This window comes from Zingiber officinale, chromosome 5A, assembly GCF_018446385.1.
Source record: "Zingiber officinale cultivar Zhangliang chromosome 5A, Zo_v1.1, whole genome shotgun sequence".
NCBI lineage: Eukaryota > Viridiplantae > Streptophyta > Magnoliopsida > Zingiberales > Zingiberaceae > Zingiber > Zingiber officinale.
In genome coordinates, this window is record NC_055994.1 from 4,179,747 (window position 1) to 4,202,678 (window position 22,932).

The window sequence follows — 22,932 nt, forward strand, 5'->3', positions numbered from 1 at the left end:
TCATCCTAACTATAGTAGCACAATATCACATGGAATTACATCAGATGGATATAAAAATGGTTTTCCTTAATGGTAATCTTGACGAAGAAATCTATATGGTATAACCAGAAGGTTATGTTGTTGAAGGCCAAGAAAAAAGAATATGTAGACTTCAGAAGTCTATATAAGGGCTAAAGCAAGCGTCAAGACAATGGAACATAAGATTTAATGAAGTAATATTGTCTTATGGTTTCGAAATGGTCAATGAGGATCATTGTGTTTACCTAATAAAGTAGAAAGGAAAGTTTGCCATTTTATCATTATATGTTGATGATATGCTAATAGCTGGAAGTGACATAAAGTGTGTGAATCTTGGCTTTCATCGCAATTTGACATAATAGATATGAGAGAAGCAGAGTACATATTAGGAGTGAAGATCATTAGAGATTGATCAAAAAGGCTTTTGGGTTTGTTTCAAGAAGCTTATATCACTAAGATGCTACAACACTTCTGTTGGTTGATACTGAAAATATCGTACCAGTTTCCCTATATAAAATTTTTGTACAAGTCCTAAACCATTCATAACAAAATAATGTGTTCTTTAGAAATTAAATTAGAAATCGCAAGCAGAACTTAACATTATTGATTCCAAATTTAACTTATCTGTTCTTAGAGGTTTAGACTTGGATCACAAACGATACTTAATATTATTAATCCAAGTCCACCCATGTTACAAAGTTGATTAAATATTTATTTCTAAAATTGGCTTCCAGGTTAAACACGGCGAGACACTAGGCCTTCTTGGTTATGGGATCATCCTCCACTTCCTTGACAAAGTCTTTTAAAAAAATTTAATATTCAATCTCTTTATAGTAACCCTAGGTTTAACTAATAAGAACAATCGAATCACAAGATTGAAAAAGAAAAGAAAAGAACACAAACTTGAATCACAAATTCGAAACCTAGAATCATATGCCTCTTGTGTTTGGTATTTCAAAATCTATACAAAGAAAACTAGTATGATGCAGAATAGAATTACTAGTTATACCTTTCTTTGTAAGCAATAACTTGATCTTCTATCGTATTTCTCTTCTTATCTCAGACGTCGTATGAGCGACGATCTACTGAGATGAGAATCCACCCAAGCTACCTTCCTCTCCAAGCAAGATTCGGCCACCTCAATAACTCCAAGAAAGGATGAGGTTCGGCTACCTCCACCAAGCTTCAAGGAATGTTAGAAACAAAACCTCTTTTCTCTCCTTCTCCAAGCAAAATCCGTCCACCACAAGAGCTCCAAGAGATGATCAGAGCTGTCAAATGGGCCAACCCGTGGCGGGGTGGGCCAACCCGCCAACTTGGCAGGTTGGGAAATTTCCAACCCAACTCATTCTAAGGCGGGTTGCGGGTTTGGCGGGTCAACCCGCGGGCCCATCAAAAATTTTTAAAAAAATTAAAAAATATTTTATATCTTCAACATTTTACTTCGAAAAAGTTTTCTACAATTAAATGTATACATAAACATGTATTTTAAATATAAATGAACACAAACGAGTACTTATGTTGGATGAAAAGTACTATTTTTATTTCAAAATTATAACAAAAAAAGATAATAAATTGGCCTAAAACTTAACTTACATGTGTTTTTCAACCCGCGGGTCAACCCAAACTCGAGCGGGCCGACCTGCATGGGTCGTGGGCCTAGGCGGGTCGGTCCACGATGGACTTGGGTTGATAAAATTTCAACCCAACCCGCTTAAATTGTTTGGTGGGGCGGGTCAACCCGACGGGCCCAACCCAAATTGATGGCTCTAGAGATGATGTGGTTCGGCCACAAGAAGAAGAAAGGAGAAGAGGAATAGGGTCGGCCACACCAAGGAAGAAAAGAGAGAGGAATAATAGAGGATATATTGTTCTCTGTTGAGACACCTCTACCCTCTCTTTTATATTCCTTGGTCTTGGCAAATAAGAAAAGTTTTATAAATAAAAACTTCCTTATATTCCTTGCCATTGTTTTAGAAGGAAAATTTAATTAAAATCTCCTTATTAAACCTCTAATGCCTGGTCACCTTAATCCCTCCAAAAAAGGAAAGTTTTAAACACAAAATTAAAACTTCCTAATTTGTTTCCGGAAATTTTTAAATAAAAATTTCTCTTTTGAAAATTCCCTTCATGGTTGGCCATAAAAGGAAACTTTTATAAATTAAAATCTCTTTATTAAAACATATGGATGATTTCCAAAAAGAAAAAGTTTTCTTTAAAATTAAAATCTTCCTCTCAATCTACAAATAAGGAAAGATATCAAATCTTTTCTTAATCTTTTGTAGAAACTATAATAGGAAAGATTTAATTTTAAAACTCTCTTTTAAATCATGATGATGGTTACAAAAAGGAAAGTTTTATCAAAAATTAAAATTTTCCTTTTTCACTACAAATAAGGAAAGATATCAAATCTTTCTCTTAATCTTTTGTAAAAAGCTATAAAAGGAAAGATTTAAATTTTGAACTCTCTTTTAAATCATGACTTCCACATAAGAAACATTTTAAAAAATAAAATCCCTTTTATTTTATTTTGGTTGGCCACCTAAGCTTGGGTTCAAGCTAGGGCCGACCACTCAATGGAACCAACTCACCTTGGTTTGGTCGACCCTAGCTTGGGCTCCAAGCTAGGCTTGGCCGGCCACCTTAAGGTGGGTAAGAAGGTGGGTATAATATTTTATAAATAAGAGGCTACGATAAGGACCGAGAGGAAAAATTGATTTTGGTCTCCCGATGAAATTAAGCTTCCTGTGTTCACCCCGAACACCCAACTTAATTTCATCAATAATAATTCATACCACTAAAGAATTATTATTGAACTATCGCACCAATCCCAAATTACATTTTGGGCTCCTTCTTATTATGAGTGTGTTAATCCCCCTGTGTTTAAGATATCGAATGTCCACTAATTAAATGAGTTGTTGACAATTCACTTAATTAATATCTAGCTCCAAGAGTAGTACCACTCAACCTTATCGTCATGTCGGACTGAGTCCACCTGCAAGGTTTACATGACAATCCTTGTGAGCTCCGCTTGAGGACATTATCAACCTAGATTACTAGGACACAGTTTCCTTCTATAATCAACAACACACTATAAATAATACCATTTCCCAATTTATCGGGCCTCTTGATTTATCGAACTAAATCTCACCCATTGATAAGTCAAAGAAATAAATACTAGATATGTGTGTTTGTTATTATATCCAGATTAAGAGCACACACTTTCATAATATCAAAAGGTCTTATTTTTTTATTCAATCAGTATAAAAAGAACTTATCTTAAATGGTCCTGCTCAATACACTCAGAGTGTACTAGTGTAATTTTATAGTTAAGATAAACTAATACCAAATTACACTACGACTATTCCTATGGTTTGTTCCTTTCCATCTTAGTCATGAGCTACTATTTATAATTTATAAGGAATTGATAACATGATCTTCTGTGTGTAACACCATACACCATGTTATCTACAATATGAATTAATTGAACAACTACACTTAGCATATAAATGTAGACATTTGACAAATGTGATTCTTTATTTATAAAATAAATGTTTATACAAAAACTAGACTTTTAGTATACACTCTAACAACTTCAATATGTCAGATTGCAATATCAAACAGACGCCTATAGTGAGAGGTACTATTTTGAGCAAAAGTATATATCCCAAGACTCTTAAGGAAATAGCCGAAATGAAGAAAAAAACATATGCAGTGCTATTGGTAGTTTAATGTACACTATATTGTGTACTCATCATGATATAAGCTATGTTGTTAGCTCAGTTAGTCGTTTCCAGTCAAACCCAGGATTCAGACATTGGAAAGCGGTGAAGAGGATATTCAGATGTCTCAAAGGAACAACAGATTATTGTCTTTGTTTTCAAGGATCAGATATGAGCCTAAGTGGCTACACAGATGCAGATTGGGCAGGGGACCTTGATGATAAAAAATCCACATCTAGCTATGTCTTCTTGCTGAATGGTTGCGTCATCTCATGGAATAGCAAGAAGCAGACTTGTATAGCCTTGTCAATAATGGAACCTGAATATGTGGCTTGTGCAGCGACTATGCAAGAGGTTGTCTGGCTAAGAAGATTCCTGAAGCATCTAAAGATTACTGAGGATAGTGGGAGTCCTGTTATAGTGTACTGTGACAGTCAAGCTGCAATAGCTTTTTCCAAGGATCCCAAATATCATAGCAAAGGCAAGCATATAGAAATTAAGTATAATTTTATAAGGGATATTGTTGACAAGAAAAAGGTAATTCTTGAGTACATCCCTACACGAAATATGTTTGCTGATCCTTTTTCTAAGTCATTGACTAAAGAGTCATTTCATGGACATGTGAAATCTTTAGGACTTCGAAGAATGTAACTTATTGTAAAGACCTTTTGATAAATGAAAAATGACATGATTTATTCAGTATATATGTCTTTGTTACATTTGAATAAACGGTTTCGATAAGCATGTTGGAAGATTGAGATTGGTCCACTCACATGAACAATCATCTCTATTTGTTAAGTACGAATAGAGGTAAGACCGTTGCTTATGGGATAGCTTATGTAGCTATGAATAAAGACATACCCGTAAGTTAAGGTCGCCTTGATAATTGTATCAAGATGAGATCATTTATGTAATGATCAGAGTAAATGCAGCCACCATTTACTGAATCTGCTTAAAGCCATATTGGAATTCATATGTTGAATTCAGGATTATATATTAGGTATGTCTAGATCAAAATCTGTACGATGTTAAATTTTAGAAAAAATATGCACTCTTTTTAGTAAAGAGAATAACATCGTAACATATGATTCATACCACATGTACTATGACGACAAGAAGGGTAGTAGGAGAAGGGATCTCTGCTTCTCTGCTATGTGAGACCCTTGAGATTATAAGTTAATCTCAATCTTACCCTAAGTGACTATTTAGTTGTCTACTTGAATTTCTGATCAGTGTATGCTACTTTAGCATGTTTCCTATTGACTATGAATGATTCAATCTATGGAGCATAACTAGGAAAGCGACTAATTAGAATGAATCTATTCTAGCTAAAAAAGAAGATTAAGATTGATGACATTTATTCATTGGTATCAGTTACATTTTTAGTTCAGTACATAAAATGTAATTATGAATAATTTATTTAATTGGAGATGTTGAACATGCTCTTGACATATAGTCAATGTGAGAAATTAGAGATGTTCATAATGATGTAAATAATTTAATCTGGGGTAGAGGCAAGTCATTGATGTCTCTTATTTGTTCTAAAGAATAGTTATGTAAGGTGTAACAATCTTCTTAGCAATAAATGCTTAATATACTTGCTGTCGCACGAACCATTTTTCCTAATATATGGAATGAATGTTCTTATACGGTCTTTGTGACTAATTAATGCTCTGGTCTTCGTGACTTGATTATCATAAAGTCTATGTGACTTATTTGGTCTTTGTGACTAATTAAATTTGCTCTGGTCATCGTGACCTGATCGTTAAATAGTCTATATGACTTAATCGGTCTTTGTGACAAGTTACTATTTAGCTTTGGCATTATGACATTATCACATCGTAGTCTATGTGACTGACATGGTCTATGTGACCAGATAACCTTATGGATTGACTTGGACGAGTGGGAGATGTTAGGTGTTGCAGGAGACGAAGGGGCACCGTTTCCCCTTCATTTCTCTCATTGCTGCAAACGCCAAGGAGACGAAGGACGTCCTTTCCCCTTCGTCTTCCTCAATCTTCTTATAAATGGTGTGCCCAGCCATGAGAAGGCATCGACAAGAGCATAAGGGGTGAGGCGACGGTGATCAATGTTGGTCGAGCAAAGGAGAACGTCCTAGAGGCTGGAGATTTAGCTCGTGAATCTTGAAGCACTTTCTGATTACTCGTGATCGTGCTTCCGATAGCAGTGACGATGTGCCATTAGTAAAGCTTATTTCTCCATTTCTGGCAAGGTTTAGCCATCAAGGCAGTCTTACCTTGGGGCTTGGGTCAAGAGACTCCCACATTATTGTATTCTTGGATTGCCTGATTGCAATCAATTACATCAGTCTCATCAATATCCCTCCACAGACAATCAAGGTCTTAGTAAAGGTCCACAAACTGGACTAGCAACATGCCAAATATGCAATTTTCCAAGTTTTATCTGTCTTTTACTCTGATCAGATCAACTGTAACCTGTTTTTGAGCAACAATCTAATGAAATAGTTGTGGTTGTTCTTCACAGACTAAATGATGCAATAAGTATGCTTGTTGGGTCCCCAAGTAACTTTGGCCAACAAATTTGGGATCTTATATGAAAAGACTTCTTGTAGGAGGAACAGAAGGTTACATTATTTATTATTATTATTATTATTAGCTTTTACCTTCTAGTTGGTATTCTCTCTTCCATTAGTTCTTAAGTTTCTCTACCTCCCACACTAACATATCCAATCAATGTGATACTCTAAAGATTCTACATCACCTCTTCATGGTTTACTAAAATGAACAAAGAAAATGATAGAAAGATTCTGAGAACATGGACACAGATACTAATCCCCGAAATGTTCCCTATTTTGATCTTGTCACAGTCGGATCTAAAGGGTGAGGATGGAGAGTGATTGCTGGGACAGAAAGCTGAAACAAGGTGCGACTCCTGGCAGACTTCTAAGGCATAGAGGGGAGGAACGTATTTAAACACACGCCAAAGTAGAAAAATATGACTGGGTCATGAGCATAAGATGCTTTAAATGGATTAAGTTCATGTGATGTCTTTGAGTGGAACTGGCTGAGTTCTCTGTACGAACTCTCTAATTAGGCTGAAGCCTCCTTAATCACGGGACAAAACTGTGAGACAATACTATGCAATGTCAGCTAAAGTGGGCAATAGCTCAATGTTGGTGAGTGTACAACATGCTAAATCTGATGAGAGCAGAGAGTTTAACCATTAGAGCAAAGAGTTCAGAAACACTTTGCTCTCTCCAGTCAGACTTCGAAACCCAGAGGTAAGAATGTATAGAAACACTTATCGAAGAAGCCACTCTTTGCACTGTCCAAAGAAATCATTACTAGTATATTTGATAACAGTTATCATACATTTGTAAGATTTAAGAACTGTATGTGTGCTTGATGAATAAATCCAGGGGTATATATGATGAAAATTTCCAATTTCAATCGACTGAAAATGGTCAATTTCAATCACAATTGTGGAAATGCACCTCATGTCCTCTCGTCACCTTTCTTTGGTTACAAGTAATTCCCCTTTTACATTATGCCCTCGGACAGGGTTGAATTGGTTAGTGCGAGGTAAAATTGTTACTATAGGGCAAGGGTTTAAATCTCAGCAAAGCCTAGAAAAAAAACCCTCCCCTCACTAGCCAACTATAATTTTCCGATTTACCTCCTCACAGACGGTGATGGGGCCGACCGTGTGAGACTGTTTAGATGACGGATTCTACCTTTTGCTACCATTAGTTACAAGTAGTCTTCTATGTAGAGTCTTTGATATGGTATGACTCTGGGAATAAAGTGTAAAAAATAAAGAGAGTTAAGTAGGAACAAGAATCAAATGTATCACAAAGGGCACAAGTTTAGCATCAAAAAGAGAAAGAAAGGAATGTCAAGCTAAAATTTTGAACTATTCCAATATCTAGTATTGTCCTAAAAGTTGAATTGCTTACAATATAAAAGGTTCTTGAGTTATTGCATATTCATTGATCCAATGATTGTTGTCCTGAAGTCAGATGAGTTCCCAATCCTCTCACAATAGGTGTCATAGCTTCATATTCTTCTTTAGCAACAAAGTGAGCCAAAATACATTGTTTTTTTATCCTCTACTTTCTATGTTTCAAAGTAGTCTCCGATTTATAGTGTTTTGAAGTAGACCTCATGACAGTGCAAGCAAATAACTGTACATTAACACCTCAAGATTATTTTTAGGCTTTTGTATGAATCTTATCATACCATCAGCAAAGCAGATATCTAATCTAGAAACTATAATGTAAATTAACTCCCACAGGCCTTCCATTATGGAAGAATTTTAAAGTCATCATATTCTTCTTCTGAGGATAGATTATTATTTAGGGAGTATGAACTTCCTTCGAGATGGAGATGTACTTTTTTTTGAACTATAAGCAAGCCTATACTGTGAAAATAAAATGTTTAAATCTTCAGTCAAATTGACTTTTACATAAATACTAAACTACTGTGTTGGGGTGATATAAAAAACAAATACTTAATGATATGTTTTTTTGCACTTCACACTAACAATCACAAAATATTTTATTTTTTGCTTTTATAGCATAAAAGCTTGAATCTTGGAGGGAAACATTAGAAGGGAAAAGTTTTAAACTTAGTAGATTAAAAACAGAATATATGGAATTTAAGTTTAACAATATTAGAAGTAATGAAACAATTGTTAAGATAGAAGAGGACGAGTTGCCCGGAATCGAGAGATTTAAATATTTAGGATCATTTTTACAAAATGATGGAGGGATTGAGAGAGATGTCTTACATAGAATACAAACAGGATGGGTGAAATGGAGGGGAGCGTCGGGTGTTTTATGTGACCGTAAAGTACCTCTTAAACTTAAAGGTAAGTTCTATAAAACCGCAGTTAGACCTGCTATGTTATATGGAGCTGAATGTTGGGCTATGACTCGAGCACATGAGCATAAGATGAGAGTTGCAGAGATGAGGATGTTAAGGTGGATGTGTGGACATACGAAGATGGACAAAATAAGGAATGAGAGCATTAGAGAGAAAGTCGGAGTTGTATCTATTGAGGACAAACTCCGAGAGACACGTTTAAGATGGTACAGACATGTACTTAGACGACCAATAAATGCTCCAGTTAGGCGATGTGAAACCATGATAAACATGCATATCAAACGAGGAAGAGGACGGCCAAAAAAGACTTGATTAGCAACAATAAAACAAGATAAAATTTATTTAAATATATATGATAATATAATAGGAGATAGGGTTCAATGGCGTAAAAAGATTCATACAGCCGACCCCACCTAGTGGGAAAAAGCTTGGTTGTTGTTGTTGTTGTTGTTGTTTTATAGCATAAATACTAAACCTACTATTTCAGTGGTGCTATATCAGCAACCACTAAATGATCTGTTTTATTGCACCTTACGCCAATATGAATAACGACAAAAAAATTTAAACCTCACTCGCTAGCTTTAGTTGAGTCTTGAGACTTAGATTAAACGCTAAACCTATTATTTTGGTGGTGCTATGCAACAATCACTGAATGATTCTGTTGCATTTTACACCAACATGAGTGACCTATAATAAAAAATTTCAAACATTATTCACAAGCGGCGTAACAGTAAAGTTGTTACTCTATAATATAACATGATTCAAATTTTAAAAATAGTCTTTTACAAAAAATAAGGTAAGACTATGTACAATGAATCTTTCCCTGTGACCCCGTATACGAGAGTTTCATGTACTGGACTGCTCTTTTTATTGTTTGTGAGCTTTAGTTGAATCTTCACAAAAAAAAAAAATTGATAAACCCAGCTAGTCCTGGGATGACTGGTCCGGCCCTATGAAATTTTTTCACCGACTATCAAAATAAATCGAGAAGCGCTCGTAGTGGGCGGTCAAAAAGTCCAACATCTCTTAATTACATGTTCTAGAAATCAAACTACGAGTAATTAAGTGATAATTTAGATGTTCTACCATTGCAGCATAGTCGGGGGCGTACTTGAGTCTTCACCATGGTGGTAAAAAAGGCGAATACGCTCACTCCTAGCGTCTCCGCCAACCCGTCCCAGGGCCAACACGGAGGAGGTAAATCATGGGCGGCTACTAACCTTTGGAATAGTGACTAGCACATAAAGGAGACATTTATCTCGGCTTTGCCGATATTCGAACTCTAGACTTCATAATGACAACACCTCATGCGCTAATCACTAGACCCATCCGAGGGGAGTTACTTGAGTCTTCACCAACAACATATCCAAGTGATTTTTGCATGCAAACCTCATCAACCAAGTCACTGTTGTTTCCGGTAAATTCCGGAGTATGCAAACTGATCGTCGAGGCTAGTGTTCGACACTATCTCCGTAAACGATATTGCTCCGCTACGGTGCTTAACGGATTGTTGCAATTCGTTCCCAAGATACAACGACGACAATCGTCTCGGAATCGTAGCACTCCGACTTCCGAGACCAGCGAACCTTCTCGTAGGCTTCTTGGACTCTTGAATGCACAAGATGAGTGAGTGAATACTTGAGGAAGAGAAGATTAAGTTGAGTGATTTGATTCCAATCTGGAGGGTTCTATTTATACAGAAGGAAGAGGCTTTAGGGAGGGGTGTGACCTTTGGGTGGATTAATCTGGGCCGTCCGGACTGAAGAGTTATAACCCTTCACATAGCCCCTTTAATCTCATCCATCAGATCTAAGAGTTGTGACCCTCAGATCTATCAGCCATCGGATCTGGATCCATTGATCCGATGCTTCAGATCATGTCTCATCCCAAGCCGTCAGATCGTGACTCATTGTGATCCAACGCTCTAGATCGCATCACAAGCGATCCACCATACTTCTTTGATCAACGGCTGCCATCCGTTCGCCCAACCAACTGTCCAGTCATCTCCCTTTGCCCACGAGGATGCCACATAGGCACTGCCATGTCAGGTACTAGCCTGACACGTCACCCGAGTGCCATGTAGGCACTGCAATGTCACCTGGAGCATAAATTTAAGCTCCTCAATGCTCCTCGCGACGATGCAAAGTGCAAAGTGCGCCTACAAAGCGCCCAAAGCGCCCATTGCGCACGTGGCGGGTGGCGGGCTCACAGGTGCGAGCACCTGCTCGCCCCTGAGCAGAGAGTACCTGGTACTTTTCTGAGTTAACTCCAATAACTCAACATCATTAATAAGTAAGGAATGCACATCGGAAATTTCCGATGTGGGACTATTCTCCCATGCATTTCCTTAATGAATAACCAACGTTATTTTGGGCCGACTTTGAACATTAATTTCTCATTCACCCTTAATCGGTTTTGAGCAAATTAATAGTCTAAATCTATCTACGCGAAACGTAGATTTCAATTTTGAAGTCAATTACGACTTTCAACAATTGATGGCTTCCGATTTTTCCTCCTCAAAATCGTATTGGTCCATTTAGGCCCCAATATCCAACAATCCCCCACATGAATGGAAATTAATGTAATGCGTGTATGCATGCTGACACTTTACAAGAGTCCAATCGATAAGTCACTGCATCGGGAGAGGTAGCTTGTGGCTTTGAACCTTCCGTAGTGGAATGCTATCGAGTATACTAGGCTGCGCAGTGAACGTGATGTCTTGAACTGTTATACTAAGACAATAACACCCACACAGAGACCTATCTCACCTACTTTAGGTTCTCATGGTTGGTTCCGTTTTGGCCATGGACACCATCTTGGATTCATGAGTGTTTCATTGAAGTGGCCTGTCTTCACACTCACATAGGTGACACTTCTATCAAGAGTATCCTACCATACTCCACCTTATAAGGTATAGAAGTCACTAAAAGCATAAGCTTAACCTCACTACATGAGGTAGGACAGCACAAATTCATCCTAGGATTGGGATAGAGATAAACTATCTCCTGTGCTGAACCACAACTTCTGAAACTTTGTTGTCCCATTGAACCAAGATCTTGGGATCTCCAGTCAACAAGGTTGGGTTTTCCACTTCAGTCGTTTTCAGTTGTAGATTTTTAATCTCATTCCTCTTGATGAGCGGTATACTTGATCTCGACTCAACCCTTTCGTAAGAGGATCCGCCAAATTATCTTTGGACTTAACATAGTCGATTGCAATCACTCCATTCGAGATCAATCGCCTAATGGTATTATGTCTACGACGTATATGTCTTGACTTCCCATTATACATACTACTCTGTGCCCTTCCAATCGCCGATTGACTATCACGATGGATCAATACGGCAGGTTTTTCCACTCGGAATATCTTCCAAGAAGTTCCGCAGCCATTCAGCTTCCTCACCGCTTTGTCTAGTGCTATAAACTCGGATTCCATAGTTGATCGAGCAATGCACGTCTGCTTAGTGGATTTCCAAGATACTGCTACCCCACCGATCGTGAATACATATCCACTAGTGGATTTGGAGTCTTTTGTATCTGATATCCAATTAGCATCACAATATCCCTCCAACACAGTAGGATATTTTCCATAATGTATTCCATAGTTCATAGTATATTTCAAATATCTAAGAACTCGCATCAATGCCTTCCAATGGGCGTCGTTTGGATTACTGGTGAAACGACTCAGCTTGTTAACCGTACAGGCAATATCCGGACGTGTGCAGTTTGTAAGATACATCAAACCGCCTATTATCCGAGAGTATTCCAACTGCGATATGGTCTCACCATGGTTTTTCGCTAAGTGTTGACTTAGATCCATAGGTGTTTTCACTGTAGAGAGATCGTACGCATTGAATTTTTTCAATACAGATTCTACATAATGGGATTGTGTTAAAACTATCCCTTCTGATGTCCTGAGAATTTTAATTCCCAATATAACATCTGCTTGACCCATATCTTTCATATCAAAATTTTTGGTCAACATTTTCTTTGTAGTCATGATTACATCATGATTACTGCCCATTATTAGCATGTCGTCTACGTACAGACAGACGATTATATAGCCTTTGGGTGTGTCTTTGACATAAATGCATTTGTCACATTCATTTATTCTGAATTCGTTTGACAGCATTACTTTGTCAAATTTTTCGTGCCATTGTTTAGGCGCTTGCTTAAGTCCGTATAACGACTTAACAAGTCGACACACCTTTTTCTCATTTCTTGGAGCTATGAACCCTTCGGGTTGCTCCATATAAATTTCTTCTTCCAACTCACCATTTAAGAACGCAGTCTTAACATCCATTTGATGTATTTCAAGGTCATACAGGTTGCAATGGCTATTAGCACTTGTATGGACGTAATCCTTGTCACCGGTGAGTAGGTGTCAAGTAATTAAGGTCTTCCTCTTGCTTGTACCCTTTGGCTACAAGTCTGGCCTTATACTTGTCAATTGATCCATCGGCTTTATACTTGCGTTTTAGTATCCACTTACAACCTAATGGTTTATTACCGGAAGGAAGGTCTACTAATTTCCAAGTATGATTATTCATGATAGACTCAATCTCACTATTGACAACTTCTTTCCACATTGGAGCATCGGGACTAGAGAGAGCCTCACTTAATGTTCTTGGTTCCATTTCGACATGAAAGTCATGTAATCTGGCCCGAACGATTTCTCAACTCTAGCCCGTTTGCTACGACGTGGCTCTTTGTTTTGATCGTCAATAGTTCTTTTATAACAGCTAAGTTCGGTAACGACATTCTCGTTTGAACTTCCGTTGTTATCATTTTCAACATTTCCCTTCTTATTTGGGAATACGTTTTCAAAGAATATTGCATTTCGAGATTCTATGGTTGTTCCCACATGAATATCAGGAATGTCTGATTTGTGAACTAGGAAACGATATGCACTACTATTATGGGCATATCCGACAAATACCGCATCGAACGTTTTAGGTCCGATCTTTACTTGCTTTGGTTTAGGTACTTCGACCTTTGCCAAGCACCCCCACACTTTCAGGTATTTGTACGATGGCTCGCGGCCTTTCCATAGTTCATAAGGAGTTTTATCACTTTTCTTATGAGGGATTTTGTTGAGAATGTGATTTGCCGATAATATTGCTTCCCCCCACAAGTTTTGAGGTAAACCTGAATTTATCAACAAGGCATTCATCATCTCTTTTAGTGTCCAATTTTTACGTTCGGCAACACCGTTCGATTGAGGTGAGTAAGGTGCCATTGTTTGATGAATAATGCCAGATTCTGAACAAAATTCATTAAACGGTGCACCATATTCTCCACCTCTATCGCTACGAATTATTTTAATTCGTTTGTCAAGTTGATTTTCAACTTCTGTTTTATAAGTTCTAAATGCCTCTAGGGCTTCGTCTTTACTTCTTAAAAGAAAGACATAACAGAACTTTGTGCAGTCATCGATAAAAGTAATAAAATACTTTTTACCTCCTCTAGTTTGCACAAATTTCAAGTCGCATAGATCACTATGTATTAACTCTAGAGGAGTCGTTGACCTTTCCACCGAATGAAAAGGTAATTTCGTCATTTTTGCTTCCACGCACACTTCACATTTGTGTGTTCTGTCAACATTGACGTTTGGTAATAATTTTAATTTGACGAGACGTTTAAGAGTATTATTATGCACATGTCCGAGTCGATCATGCCACAAATTAAAACACTCAACAACATAGCTGGAAGCATTTATTTTATTACCATCAATATTTCGGAGTACAGGCATTACAACCATTTTGAATAGACCCTTTTCTAGGTACCCCTTTCCTACGAAGATATTATTCTTCGTAAGTACAAAGTTGTCTGACTGGAACACTAGCCTAAATCCGACCTTAACTAGTGCCGCTCCAGAAACTAGGTTCTTACTGATGTCGGGAACATGGAGTACATCAATGAGTGTTAGCTCCTTTCCGGACGTCATCTTCAGAACAACCTTTTCGAGTCCAACAATTGGCGACGTCGTGGAATTACCCATATAGAGCTTCCTGCCATTTATCGGAGTATACTTGGAGAACATCGCCTTATCGGAACAGATATGACGAGTTGCTCCAGTATCAATGAACCACTGCTTCGGGTTGGTATCCACCAAGTTGGCTTCAAATACAACCGCAGTGAGATCCAAGTCCTCAAGAGAGGTTGCGACATGATTCGCAACATCCTTTGGCCCCTTGGTTGGCTTCTTTGGGCGTCTGCAGTCCTTGGACAGGTGTCCTGCCTTTCCACAGTTGTAGCAGGAGCCTTTGAACTTCTTTGCTTGAGCCTTCTTTTTGAACTGCTTCGGCTTTTTAGCGTTCGGCTCGACCAGGTTGGACATTTCGTCTATAGTCCGCTTGGTTCCTCTGGAGTCGGATAACTTTCGATTATCCTCCTCTATTCGTAGCCTCAGGATCTTTGCTTGTGCTTTAGGTAATTCTTGAAATCCTTCCATGACGGAGGGAGCTTCTCAATTACCGCAGCAACTGCGAATGACTCGTTCAGCTTCATTCCTTCGGCGTCCAGATCATGCAGTATTAATTGCATATCTTGGACTTGAGATGAGACGCTATTTGAGTCCACCATCTTGAAATCCAGAAACCGGCCGACGATGAATTTCTTCAGTCCGGCATTTTCGGACTTGTATTTCTTCTCAAGCGATTCCCACAAAGATTTCGCTGTCTCCAATGAACAATACACGTTATACAACGTGTTGTCCAAGGCGTTGAGAATGTAGTTGCGACACAGAAAATCTCCGTGCGTCCACGTATCGCAAGCAGCCTTGCTACCGTCCGTAGCGACTGGCGGGTCTTCACGCAAAAACCGTACAAGGTTTAGCGTTGTTAAGTAGAACAGCATCTTCTGCTGCCATCTTTTGAAGTCGGCTCCGGTGAATTTCTCCGGCTTTTCTCTGTGCGGAATGGATGTCGGAACGGCGGTCGGAACGGCCGTCGGAACAGCGGTCGGAATGGCGGTTGGAATGTCGTTGGTAGCCATATCAGTTTGTACGGAATATCGTTTACGACTGTTGTTTCCGGTAAATTCCGGAGTATGCAAACTGATCGTCGAGGCTAGTGTTCGACACTATCTCCGTAAACGATATTGCTCCGCTACGGTGCTTAACGGATTGTTGCAATTCGTTCCCAAGATACAACGACGACAATCGTCTCGGAATCGTAGCACTCCGACTTCCGAGACCAGCGAACCTTCTCGTAGGCTTCTTGGACTCTTGAATGCACAAGATGAGTGAGTGAATACTTGAGGAAGAGAAGATTAAGTTGAGTGATTTGATTCCAATCTGGAGGGTTCTATTTATACAGAAGGAAGAGGCTTTAGGGAGGGGTGTGACCTTTGGGTGGATTAATCTGGGCCGTCCGGACTGAAGAGTTATAACCCTTCACATAGCCCCTTTAATCTCATCCATCAGATCTAAGAGTTGTGACCCTCAGATCTATCAGCCATCGGATCTGGATCCATTGATCCGATGCTTCAGATCATGTCTCATCCCAAGCCGTCAGATCGTGACTCATTGTGATCCAACGCTCTAGATCGCATCACAAGCGATCCACCATACTTCTTTGATCAACGTTGATCAACGGCTGCCATCCGTTCGCCCAACCAACTGTCCAGTCATCTCCCTTTGCCCACGAGGATGCCACATAGGCACTGCCATGTCAGGTACTAGCCTGACACGTCACCCGAGTGCCATGTAGGCACTGCAATGTCACCTGGAGCATAAATTTAAGCTCCTCAATGCTCCTCGCGACGATGCGAAGTGCAAAGTGCGCCTACAAAGCGCCCATTGCGCACGTGGCGGGTGGCAGGCTCACAGGTGCTCGCACCTGCTCGCCCCTGAGCAGAGAGTACCTGGTACTTTTCTGAGTTAACTCCAATAACTCAACATCATTAATAAGTAAGGAATGCACATCGGAAATTTCCGATGTGGGACTATTCTCCCTTGCATTTCCTTAATGAATAACCAACGTTATTTTGGGCCGACTTTGAACATTAATTTCTCATTCACCCTTAATCGGTTTTGAGCAAATTAATAGTCTAAATCTATCTACGCGAAACGTAGATTTCAATTTTGAAGTCAATTATGACTTTCAACAATTGATGGCTTCCGATTTTTCCTCCTCAAAATCGTATTGGTCCATTTAGGCCCCAATATCCAACAGTTACTATGTAAAAGAAGGTTCTTCTAGCACTCATCTGAAACATTTGCCAACTAAAAAGATATTTTCTAAACTTTTAAATGATAAAGCATAATTAAACATAAGATGTTATATGCTATAGATATTCTTTTCACAATAAATACTGGCATATTTGGAAACAAGGAAATAAAATAAACATTAATATTTATTTGAAAATATGAAATAAATTGAGTTTAAGATCACACTTTACAGAGCCTTCTATTCCATGTTTTCTTTTACAAAAACATGGTCTCAAATCTCCGTACTGTTAATATCTAGAAGTTAATATGTGATTTAAAACAACAAGTACATTGGGCAACCTGTAGAATAAATAAGAGGAAAAGTTCTCCACGAGAAGTTTACATGCTATGACAAAGAAGATAAGACATGCATAGAACCTGAAATTGATTGAAAAAATAATGATAAAAAGATGAGCATTACCATAAGTTGAATCCGAATGATGCACTGAAAGACTCAAAGTGAACGCCAAGAGGTGAATCTTCATCACAATAAAATTTTCCTAGTTTCAATCTTACAGAAGAAAGAGCATAATTTTCATTCCAACCGATATCATTATTGATCCTGTCCAAAAATCATGAAAAAGGTTAGTTGAAGATGTTACTTTTGGGTTGACTGCGTGTAGACTTTGCTCTGCTCTATAACACAAGAAATGTCAATGCAGGGTTAGGGAAGGGGTCCCTGATATTGGCTATTCGACACTCAAGTCAATCACCGGTACAAGAAAAATGGAGAAACAGTAAGCACGTCCGTGAATAGTAAATAACGTGTACCTCCGCAGGTGCATGAACCCCCTTTATATAGTGGCACAGTGGGCAACATGCACGCTCCTCAAGTCATAGGTACGTTCTCCAAACTATCCTATGAAAGGACATGTTAGAAAAGTATCTCTGACACTATACCTTAACAGAGCATGCAAATTCTTGACAAGGCAATAGAAACTTTTGTCGTACGATTAGTCTGCTCAGTGACATTATCTCTTAAAGGAAAATTAAGAGATACGGGCATGGTTCATTATTCGGCCGAGCAGGGTAGCTGCTCGGCCGAGACTCTTCCGCTCCGTCGACCTCTACTGCTTTTCCCCACAGTGACTCGGTTTAGTAGATTGTTTTTGTCCGACCGGACAAGCGCTCCGGTCACCTTAGTATTCCTTCGATCCGTAATGACCGTATGATGTTTTGCAGTAAGTAGTGCTCCTAACCAGACAGGCAATCTGCTCAACAAGCTCGCTTGTCAGATCAAATACTTTGGGCCCAATCGGTAGTTGGAGTCGATTTCCGCTTGACCAACTTGGGTGGGACCAATGACTGCCGTTGACCACGTTGACTACTTGGATTTTGACCTTCATATTGATTGCTATCTCCGCCTTTTACCCGCACTTGGTGGGCCTCTTTTTATCACCACATTAGTTGTATTGCCTGAAATCTAACATAACTCCTAGTCTCCTTCTGTTCATCAAATTATGCATTTCTTTCCATTCTATTCTTGGTCCATGAGGTAACTAGTGTTCGAACATACAGAATGTACTACTCTAACACTAGTAGCCTTCTGCTGCATTGCAAGAACTGCAATCGAAATTTGATGTTCTTCATACCTTTTGCTTTCTTCATTTTTAAAATTGAGATGCAAATATACCTTGTTTGCTGCTACTAGATAATTCTTGTTCAACTCTCCACTGTTTTGGTCATTAATAAGGCTACTGGAATTTTTCTGTTTGCCATTTGTAGTAGCTTCAATTTGTAGTACCTTTTTATCCTTCATTCTTCCGTGAAAAAAACATCAAGAAACCTGTTTCTGAGATAATCCTATTTGATTTATGTTTCTGAGAAAAAACATACCATAATTTTCCACTATTTATATTCAAATTGAGCAACTTTGGATTCGATGATTCATGCAATCAAAAAGGATTGGTTGTCAAGAGGGAGATCTAAGCATCCCACTGTAAACTTTTTCTAATGCTTGAACTTGTTCAGGAGTCTTCAGCCTGCTCTTATTCGTTCGAGGAGAAACAGTCTAGCTTCTATCAAAGCAACAATTAGTTCTCCATGAAATTGCAAAACAATGTGGTCGTCATTTTTCTTCAGTACGACAAATCTGAGAGGCTGGATTCGTTAGTTGCGAGCATTTTCAAATTCATAGGACCGGTTTATTAGATTAGTCGCCTGAAAGAAAAATCTTGGAGCAAGGGTGTCAAAAATAAATCTGATCCATCAATCTACCAATCCAACCGGAGTTATTCTAAAAATATCAAATTAGGATTATAGATTTTCAGATTCAGATTGGATTCAAGTTGGAGGTTTTTAGATTGATTTAGATTTAGAGTTGTGATAGAGTTCAGGTTGATATGGATTGATAAAAAAAGGACAGTCCGATATATGAAATTTATGTCATGTGGGATCTCGAGAAGGATCTATTGTACGCAACTTTACTCTATTTTTTATAAGATGCTGTTTTCAATTTCAGGCTCCCCTTTTAATATGGATTAATCTGGATTTAAAATTGAAGAATTTTTTTAATGATTAAATGAAAATTTTATTTAAAAAATTATGATATTTTATGTATTTAAATAGTTGGAATAGTATAATATAATAATAATAAAATATTAAGATAAAAAATAAAGAATTATAAGAAATTAATAATTTTTTTTTAGTTCGAACGAATTATTATTTGGATTGGTAAGTTATCCGATTTTAAATTCGGATTTAGAATTTTTAGATTAGTTTTGAATTAGGAGTGGATTCATATTGAATTTTATTTTTATAATATTTTAATTCAATCCGACTCGAACTGAATTAAACCGAACCGTTCCATCTGACCCTTCAAATTGAAACCCGAGGTAGGCGCGTGAAGTGAGGTAGATTTCTATTTTTTCCATTGTAAATGTTAACTTTGGAACATAGCAATTTGACCCAAAAAAAAAAATTATGTCGATAATATTTAGGCATGTTATCCATCGATAAACCCGCCGTCGATCACACTCCTGTCCTGTGGTGTGATCCCGGATCACAGGTTCCGCCGGGATCCCGTATTCGCTCCGGCGCCGGCGGCTATTCCTATGGCTAATACTGTCCTCGTCCTGATCTCTGTTGTGGCTGCTGCCTTTCTGGCCATCATCCTCGCTCCACTTCGTTACCCTGAATGTATTACTCATCTCTTCTCTCCTCGCCTCTATATTTCTACTCTTTCTTAAAAGAATTGACTTCGAAGAAGTGGAGGAAGGTTTCCATTTTATTTTTTTTGATTGTTTGGAAGAGGGACAGAAATGCTGTGTTTGAAATGCAGGGATTCCTCCGAGGTGGTTCAGGATTTCAGCGGACATGGTAGTCATGAACGCTACTATCTACACCAGCGACCCATCGCTTCCTTTCGCCCAAGCTATGGCCGTCCGAGACGGCCGGATTCTCCGAGTTGGAAGCTATTCCTCCATTAAGGTATCTGTGTTCTTTCTCAAGCTAGAACTCCTTTCCATTCTCCGCATTAATGTTTACTGGTTTAGAAGTTGGTAAATTGATGATATGCCTGCGTGCCCCTCATTCTATTTCTTTATCTCCATTTGAAAAGCGGGGAGGGGGCTGTTCATGTTATGTAAATCAGAAGTAGAGATTATGAAATTTTCCCCCTTTTTACTGTTTGTTTAATTTCGTTTTGGTTCTTATTGCACTCTCAGTATCTTCTTAACGAAAAACATAATTTGTTATCTTTATTTTTTTCCTTTTGTAAGTCCTAATAATTTTATTAATTTTCAGTCGTTTCAGAATATTTGGTATTTTTGGTCGTGTTATTTGGTAATTATATTTCCTTGGTTTGTCAAGTTGGTTTCTAGTTTGTTGTGGAGCCAAATCTATACAAGTGTCTAGTCTCTTTTTATCTCTGCGTGAGGTTTGTCCTGGTGCTAAGTCACCTTCTCAATTAAAGATAGCAGTTTTTCCTAATGTTGTAGTGCTGTTAAGAAACTTGCAGTAAATATTTGAAGATTTAAATTGTCTTGGAGTTGTGCTGTATTTTGAACTTCTGAGTTGCAGGGTCTGATAGGACATGGAACTTCTCAATTGAACCTTAACGGGAAGGTTGTAGTGCCGGGGTTCATTGATTCACATGTGCACTTGCTATTTGGTGGATTGCAGGTATTATACTTATGTATTGTTGTTTTATTGTTGGCTAATGTATTTTTTCGTGATTGAATGATTTCTTGCCTATAGATTTCACATTATTTGGTGGCTATCATAAATTCTGTTTTATTGTTCACTTGCATGAGTTTCATGCTATTTAACTTTGTACATCATAAAGTAACTTCTCCTCGCAAAACATTTCTTTTTTACCTTATTTGTTTCAGCGCATCCAATGATACATACAGTCAGATTCCTTCCAACATATCTCAAAGTGTAGACATGATTTCTGATTAAGATGGCTGATGGTAACTAGGAACCCCCAATTTAATGAGAGATCTTATATAGATACCAAGAATTAAGATGGCTGATGGTAACTAGCAATATCTGTGAAAAAATAGACCGGTATCTAGAGATGAAACTTCTGTATCTTTTCAATATGAGTAAATAATATTCTTTCAGGGTTGAGACATTAATTATGCTTTTCTATCTATGATAAAGCTTGGTAGAGTAGTTTAATGATTTTCATGAAACGTGGAATGATCATTAACAGCCATTAATTACAAGATAGTCTTATTCAAGAATTCAACAGCTATTGATACGGGGAGTATGAAAAGCTATCATAGATGCAAAGAAGATCGGTTAACATGTTGAGCTAGGTCAAAGTCAAGGGAGGCGAACGACCATCTCTTCTCAGCTGAGCTGACCCACTGGTCTTCCCAGTGAGAGCCAACTTAGGTGGCGTTTGGTTTTCTCTTAGAAATCGGAATGGTAATGAGTATCATAGTATTGTGGAATGAGAATGAGTATGAGTATGAGTATGAGTTTGGGTATCATTCTTAAAAATAATGTTTGGTTAATTGAATATTTTTAATCGAAATAAACCTAAATTTCCTTTTTTATCCTTAGAGGAAAATAAGAGAAAAAATTAGATGAGAGAAAGTTGAATGTGAGAGAAACATATGATGAAAGAGAAAATATGATGAGAGAAAATGAGGAGAGAGAGCGTGATAGGAGAGATTGAGAAGAGAAAAAGTATGATTAGAGAGAAAGTGTGCTGAGAGAGAAAGAGTGATGAGAAAAAAATAAAGAGAGAGAAAATGTAACGAGAGAAAATGAGAGATTGATGAGAGAGAAAGTATGATGAGAAAGTGTGATGAGAGAGAATGTGTGATGGAAAAAATGAAGAGAAGGAAAGTGTGATGAGAAAAAATGAGGAGAGAGAGTGTGATGGAAGAGAATAAAGAGAGAGAAAGTGCGATGAGAGAAAATGTGGAGAGAGAGTATGGTAAGAGAGATTGAGGAGAGAGAAAGTATGATGAGAAAAATGAGGAGAGACCGAGAGAATGAAGAGAGAGAAAATGAGGAGAGAATGTGTGTGATGGGAGAGAATACAGAGAAAAAATGGTAGAGAATGCGTGATGAGAGAGAATGAGGAGAGAGAAAGTATGTCGAGAGAGAAAGTTGCAAAAGGTGGAACCGCCACCTTAGCGACCCCCTGGGTCCGGCCCCACAGATATCCAGAGGGGGTAAATCACGGTTAAGCTGGGCAGGAGGGGTGACTGGGGGTCGAGTGGAATTTAAAGCGTAGCAGACTGAGGTTTTACGCCCGTGTGCAACTGGCGACCCTCGACCCCTGAACCTCCGTTGCAAGCGTCAGGCACCCTTCCAGCTGATCCAGCCCGTGGGGGCATGTCGAAACAGAAAGTGTGATGATAGAATGAGGAGAGAGAAAGTATGATGAGAGAGAACAAGGAGAGAGAGAGTGAAATGAAAGAAAAATTAAACAAATATATTAAGGATATTTTCGTCCAAAACTTAATTCTCATTCCCATTCCATCAAAACCCAAGGGAGAGGGTGAGTTTCATCCATATCCAAGTTTTTTGGTTTCATTCCAAAATCTTGATTCCATTCCCATCAACCAAACACAAAGTTTGGGAATAAATCCATTTCCTCATTCCCAAATCCCTAAACCAAACGCCACCTTAGTCTTTAAGGCCGACTCTCCGGT

General features: G+C 38.3%; 1 protein-coding gene across 3 annotated transcripts in view; it reads left to right on the forward strand.

Annotated features, from left to right (window-relative positions):
• The first annotated feature begins 19,760 nt into the window (after positions 1–19,760).
• LOC121979309 (protein LONG AFTER FAR-RED 3-like) overlaps positions 19,761–22,932 on the forward strand; it is a 39,270-nt gene continuing 36,098 nt past the window's right edge. Inside the window, exons 1-3 of one of the 3 annotated variants that reach the window (XR_006111365.1) lie at positions 19,761–19,954; positions 20,097–20,245; positions 20,837–20,938. Coding sequence is in view for 2 of the 3 variants with exons in the window: in XM_042531289.1 (XP_042387223.1) it covers positions 19,870–19,954; positions 20,097–20,245; positions 20,837–20,938 (336 nt within the window). In the remaining variant the exon portion in view is untranslated. The remainder of the gene's footprint in view (positions 19,955–20,096; positions 20,246–20,836; positions 20,939–22,932) is intronic. The other 2 variants (XM_042531289.1, XM_042531290.1) reach the window with 2 other exon arrangements.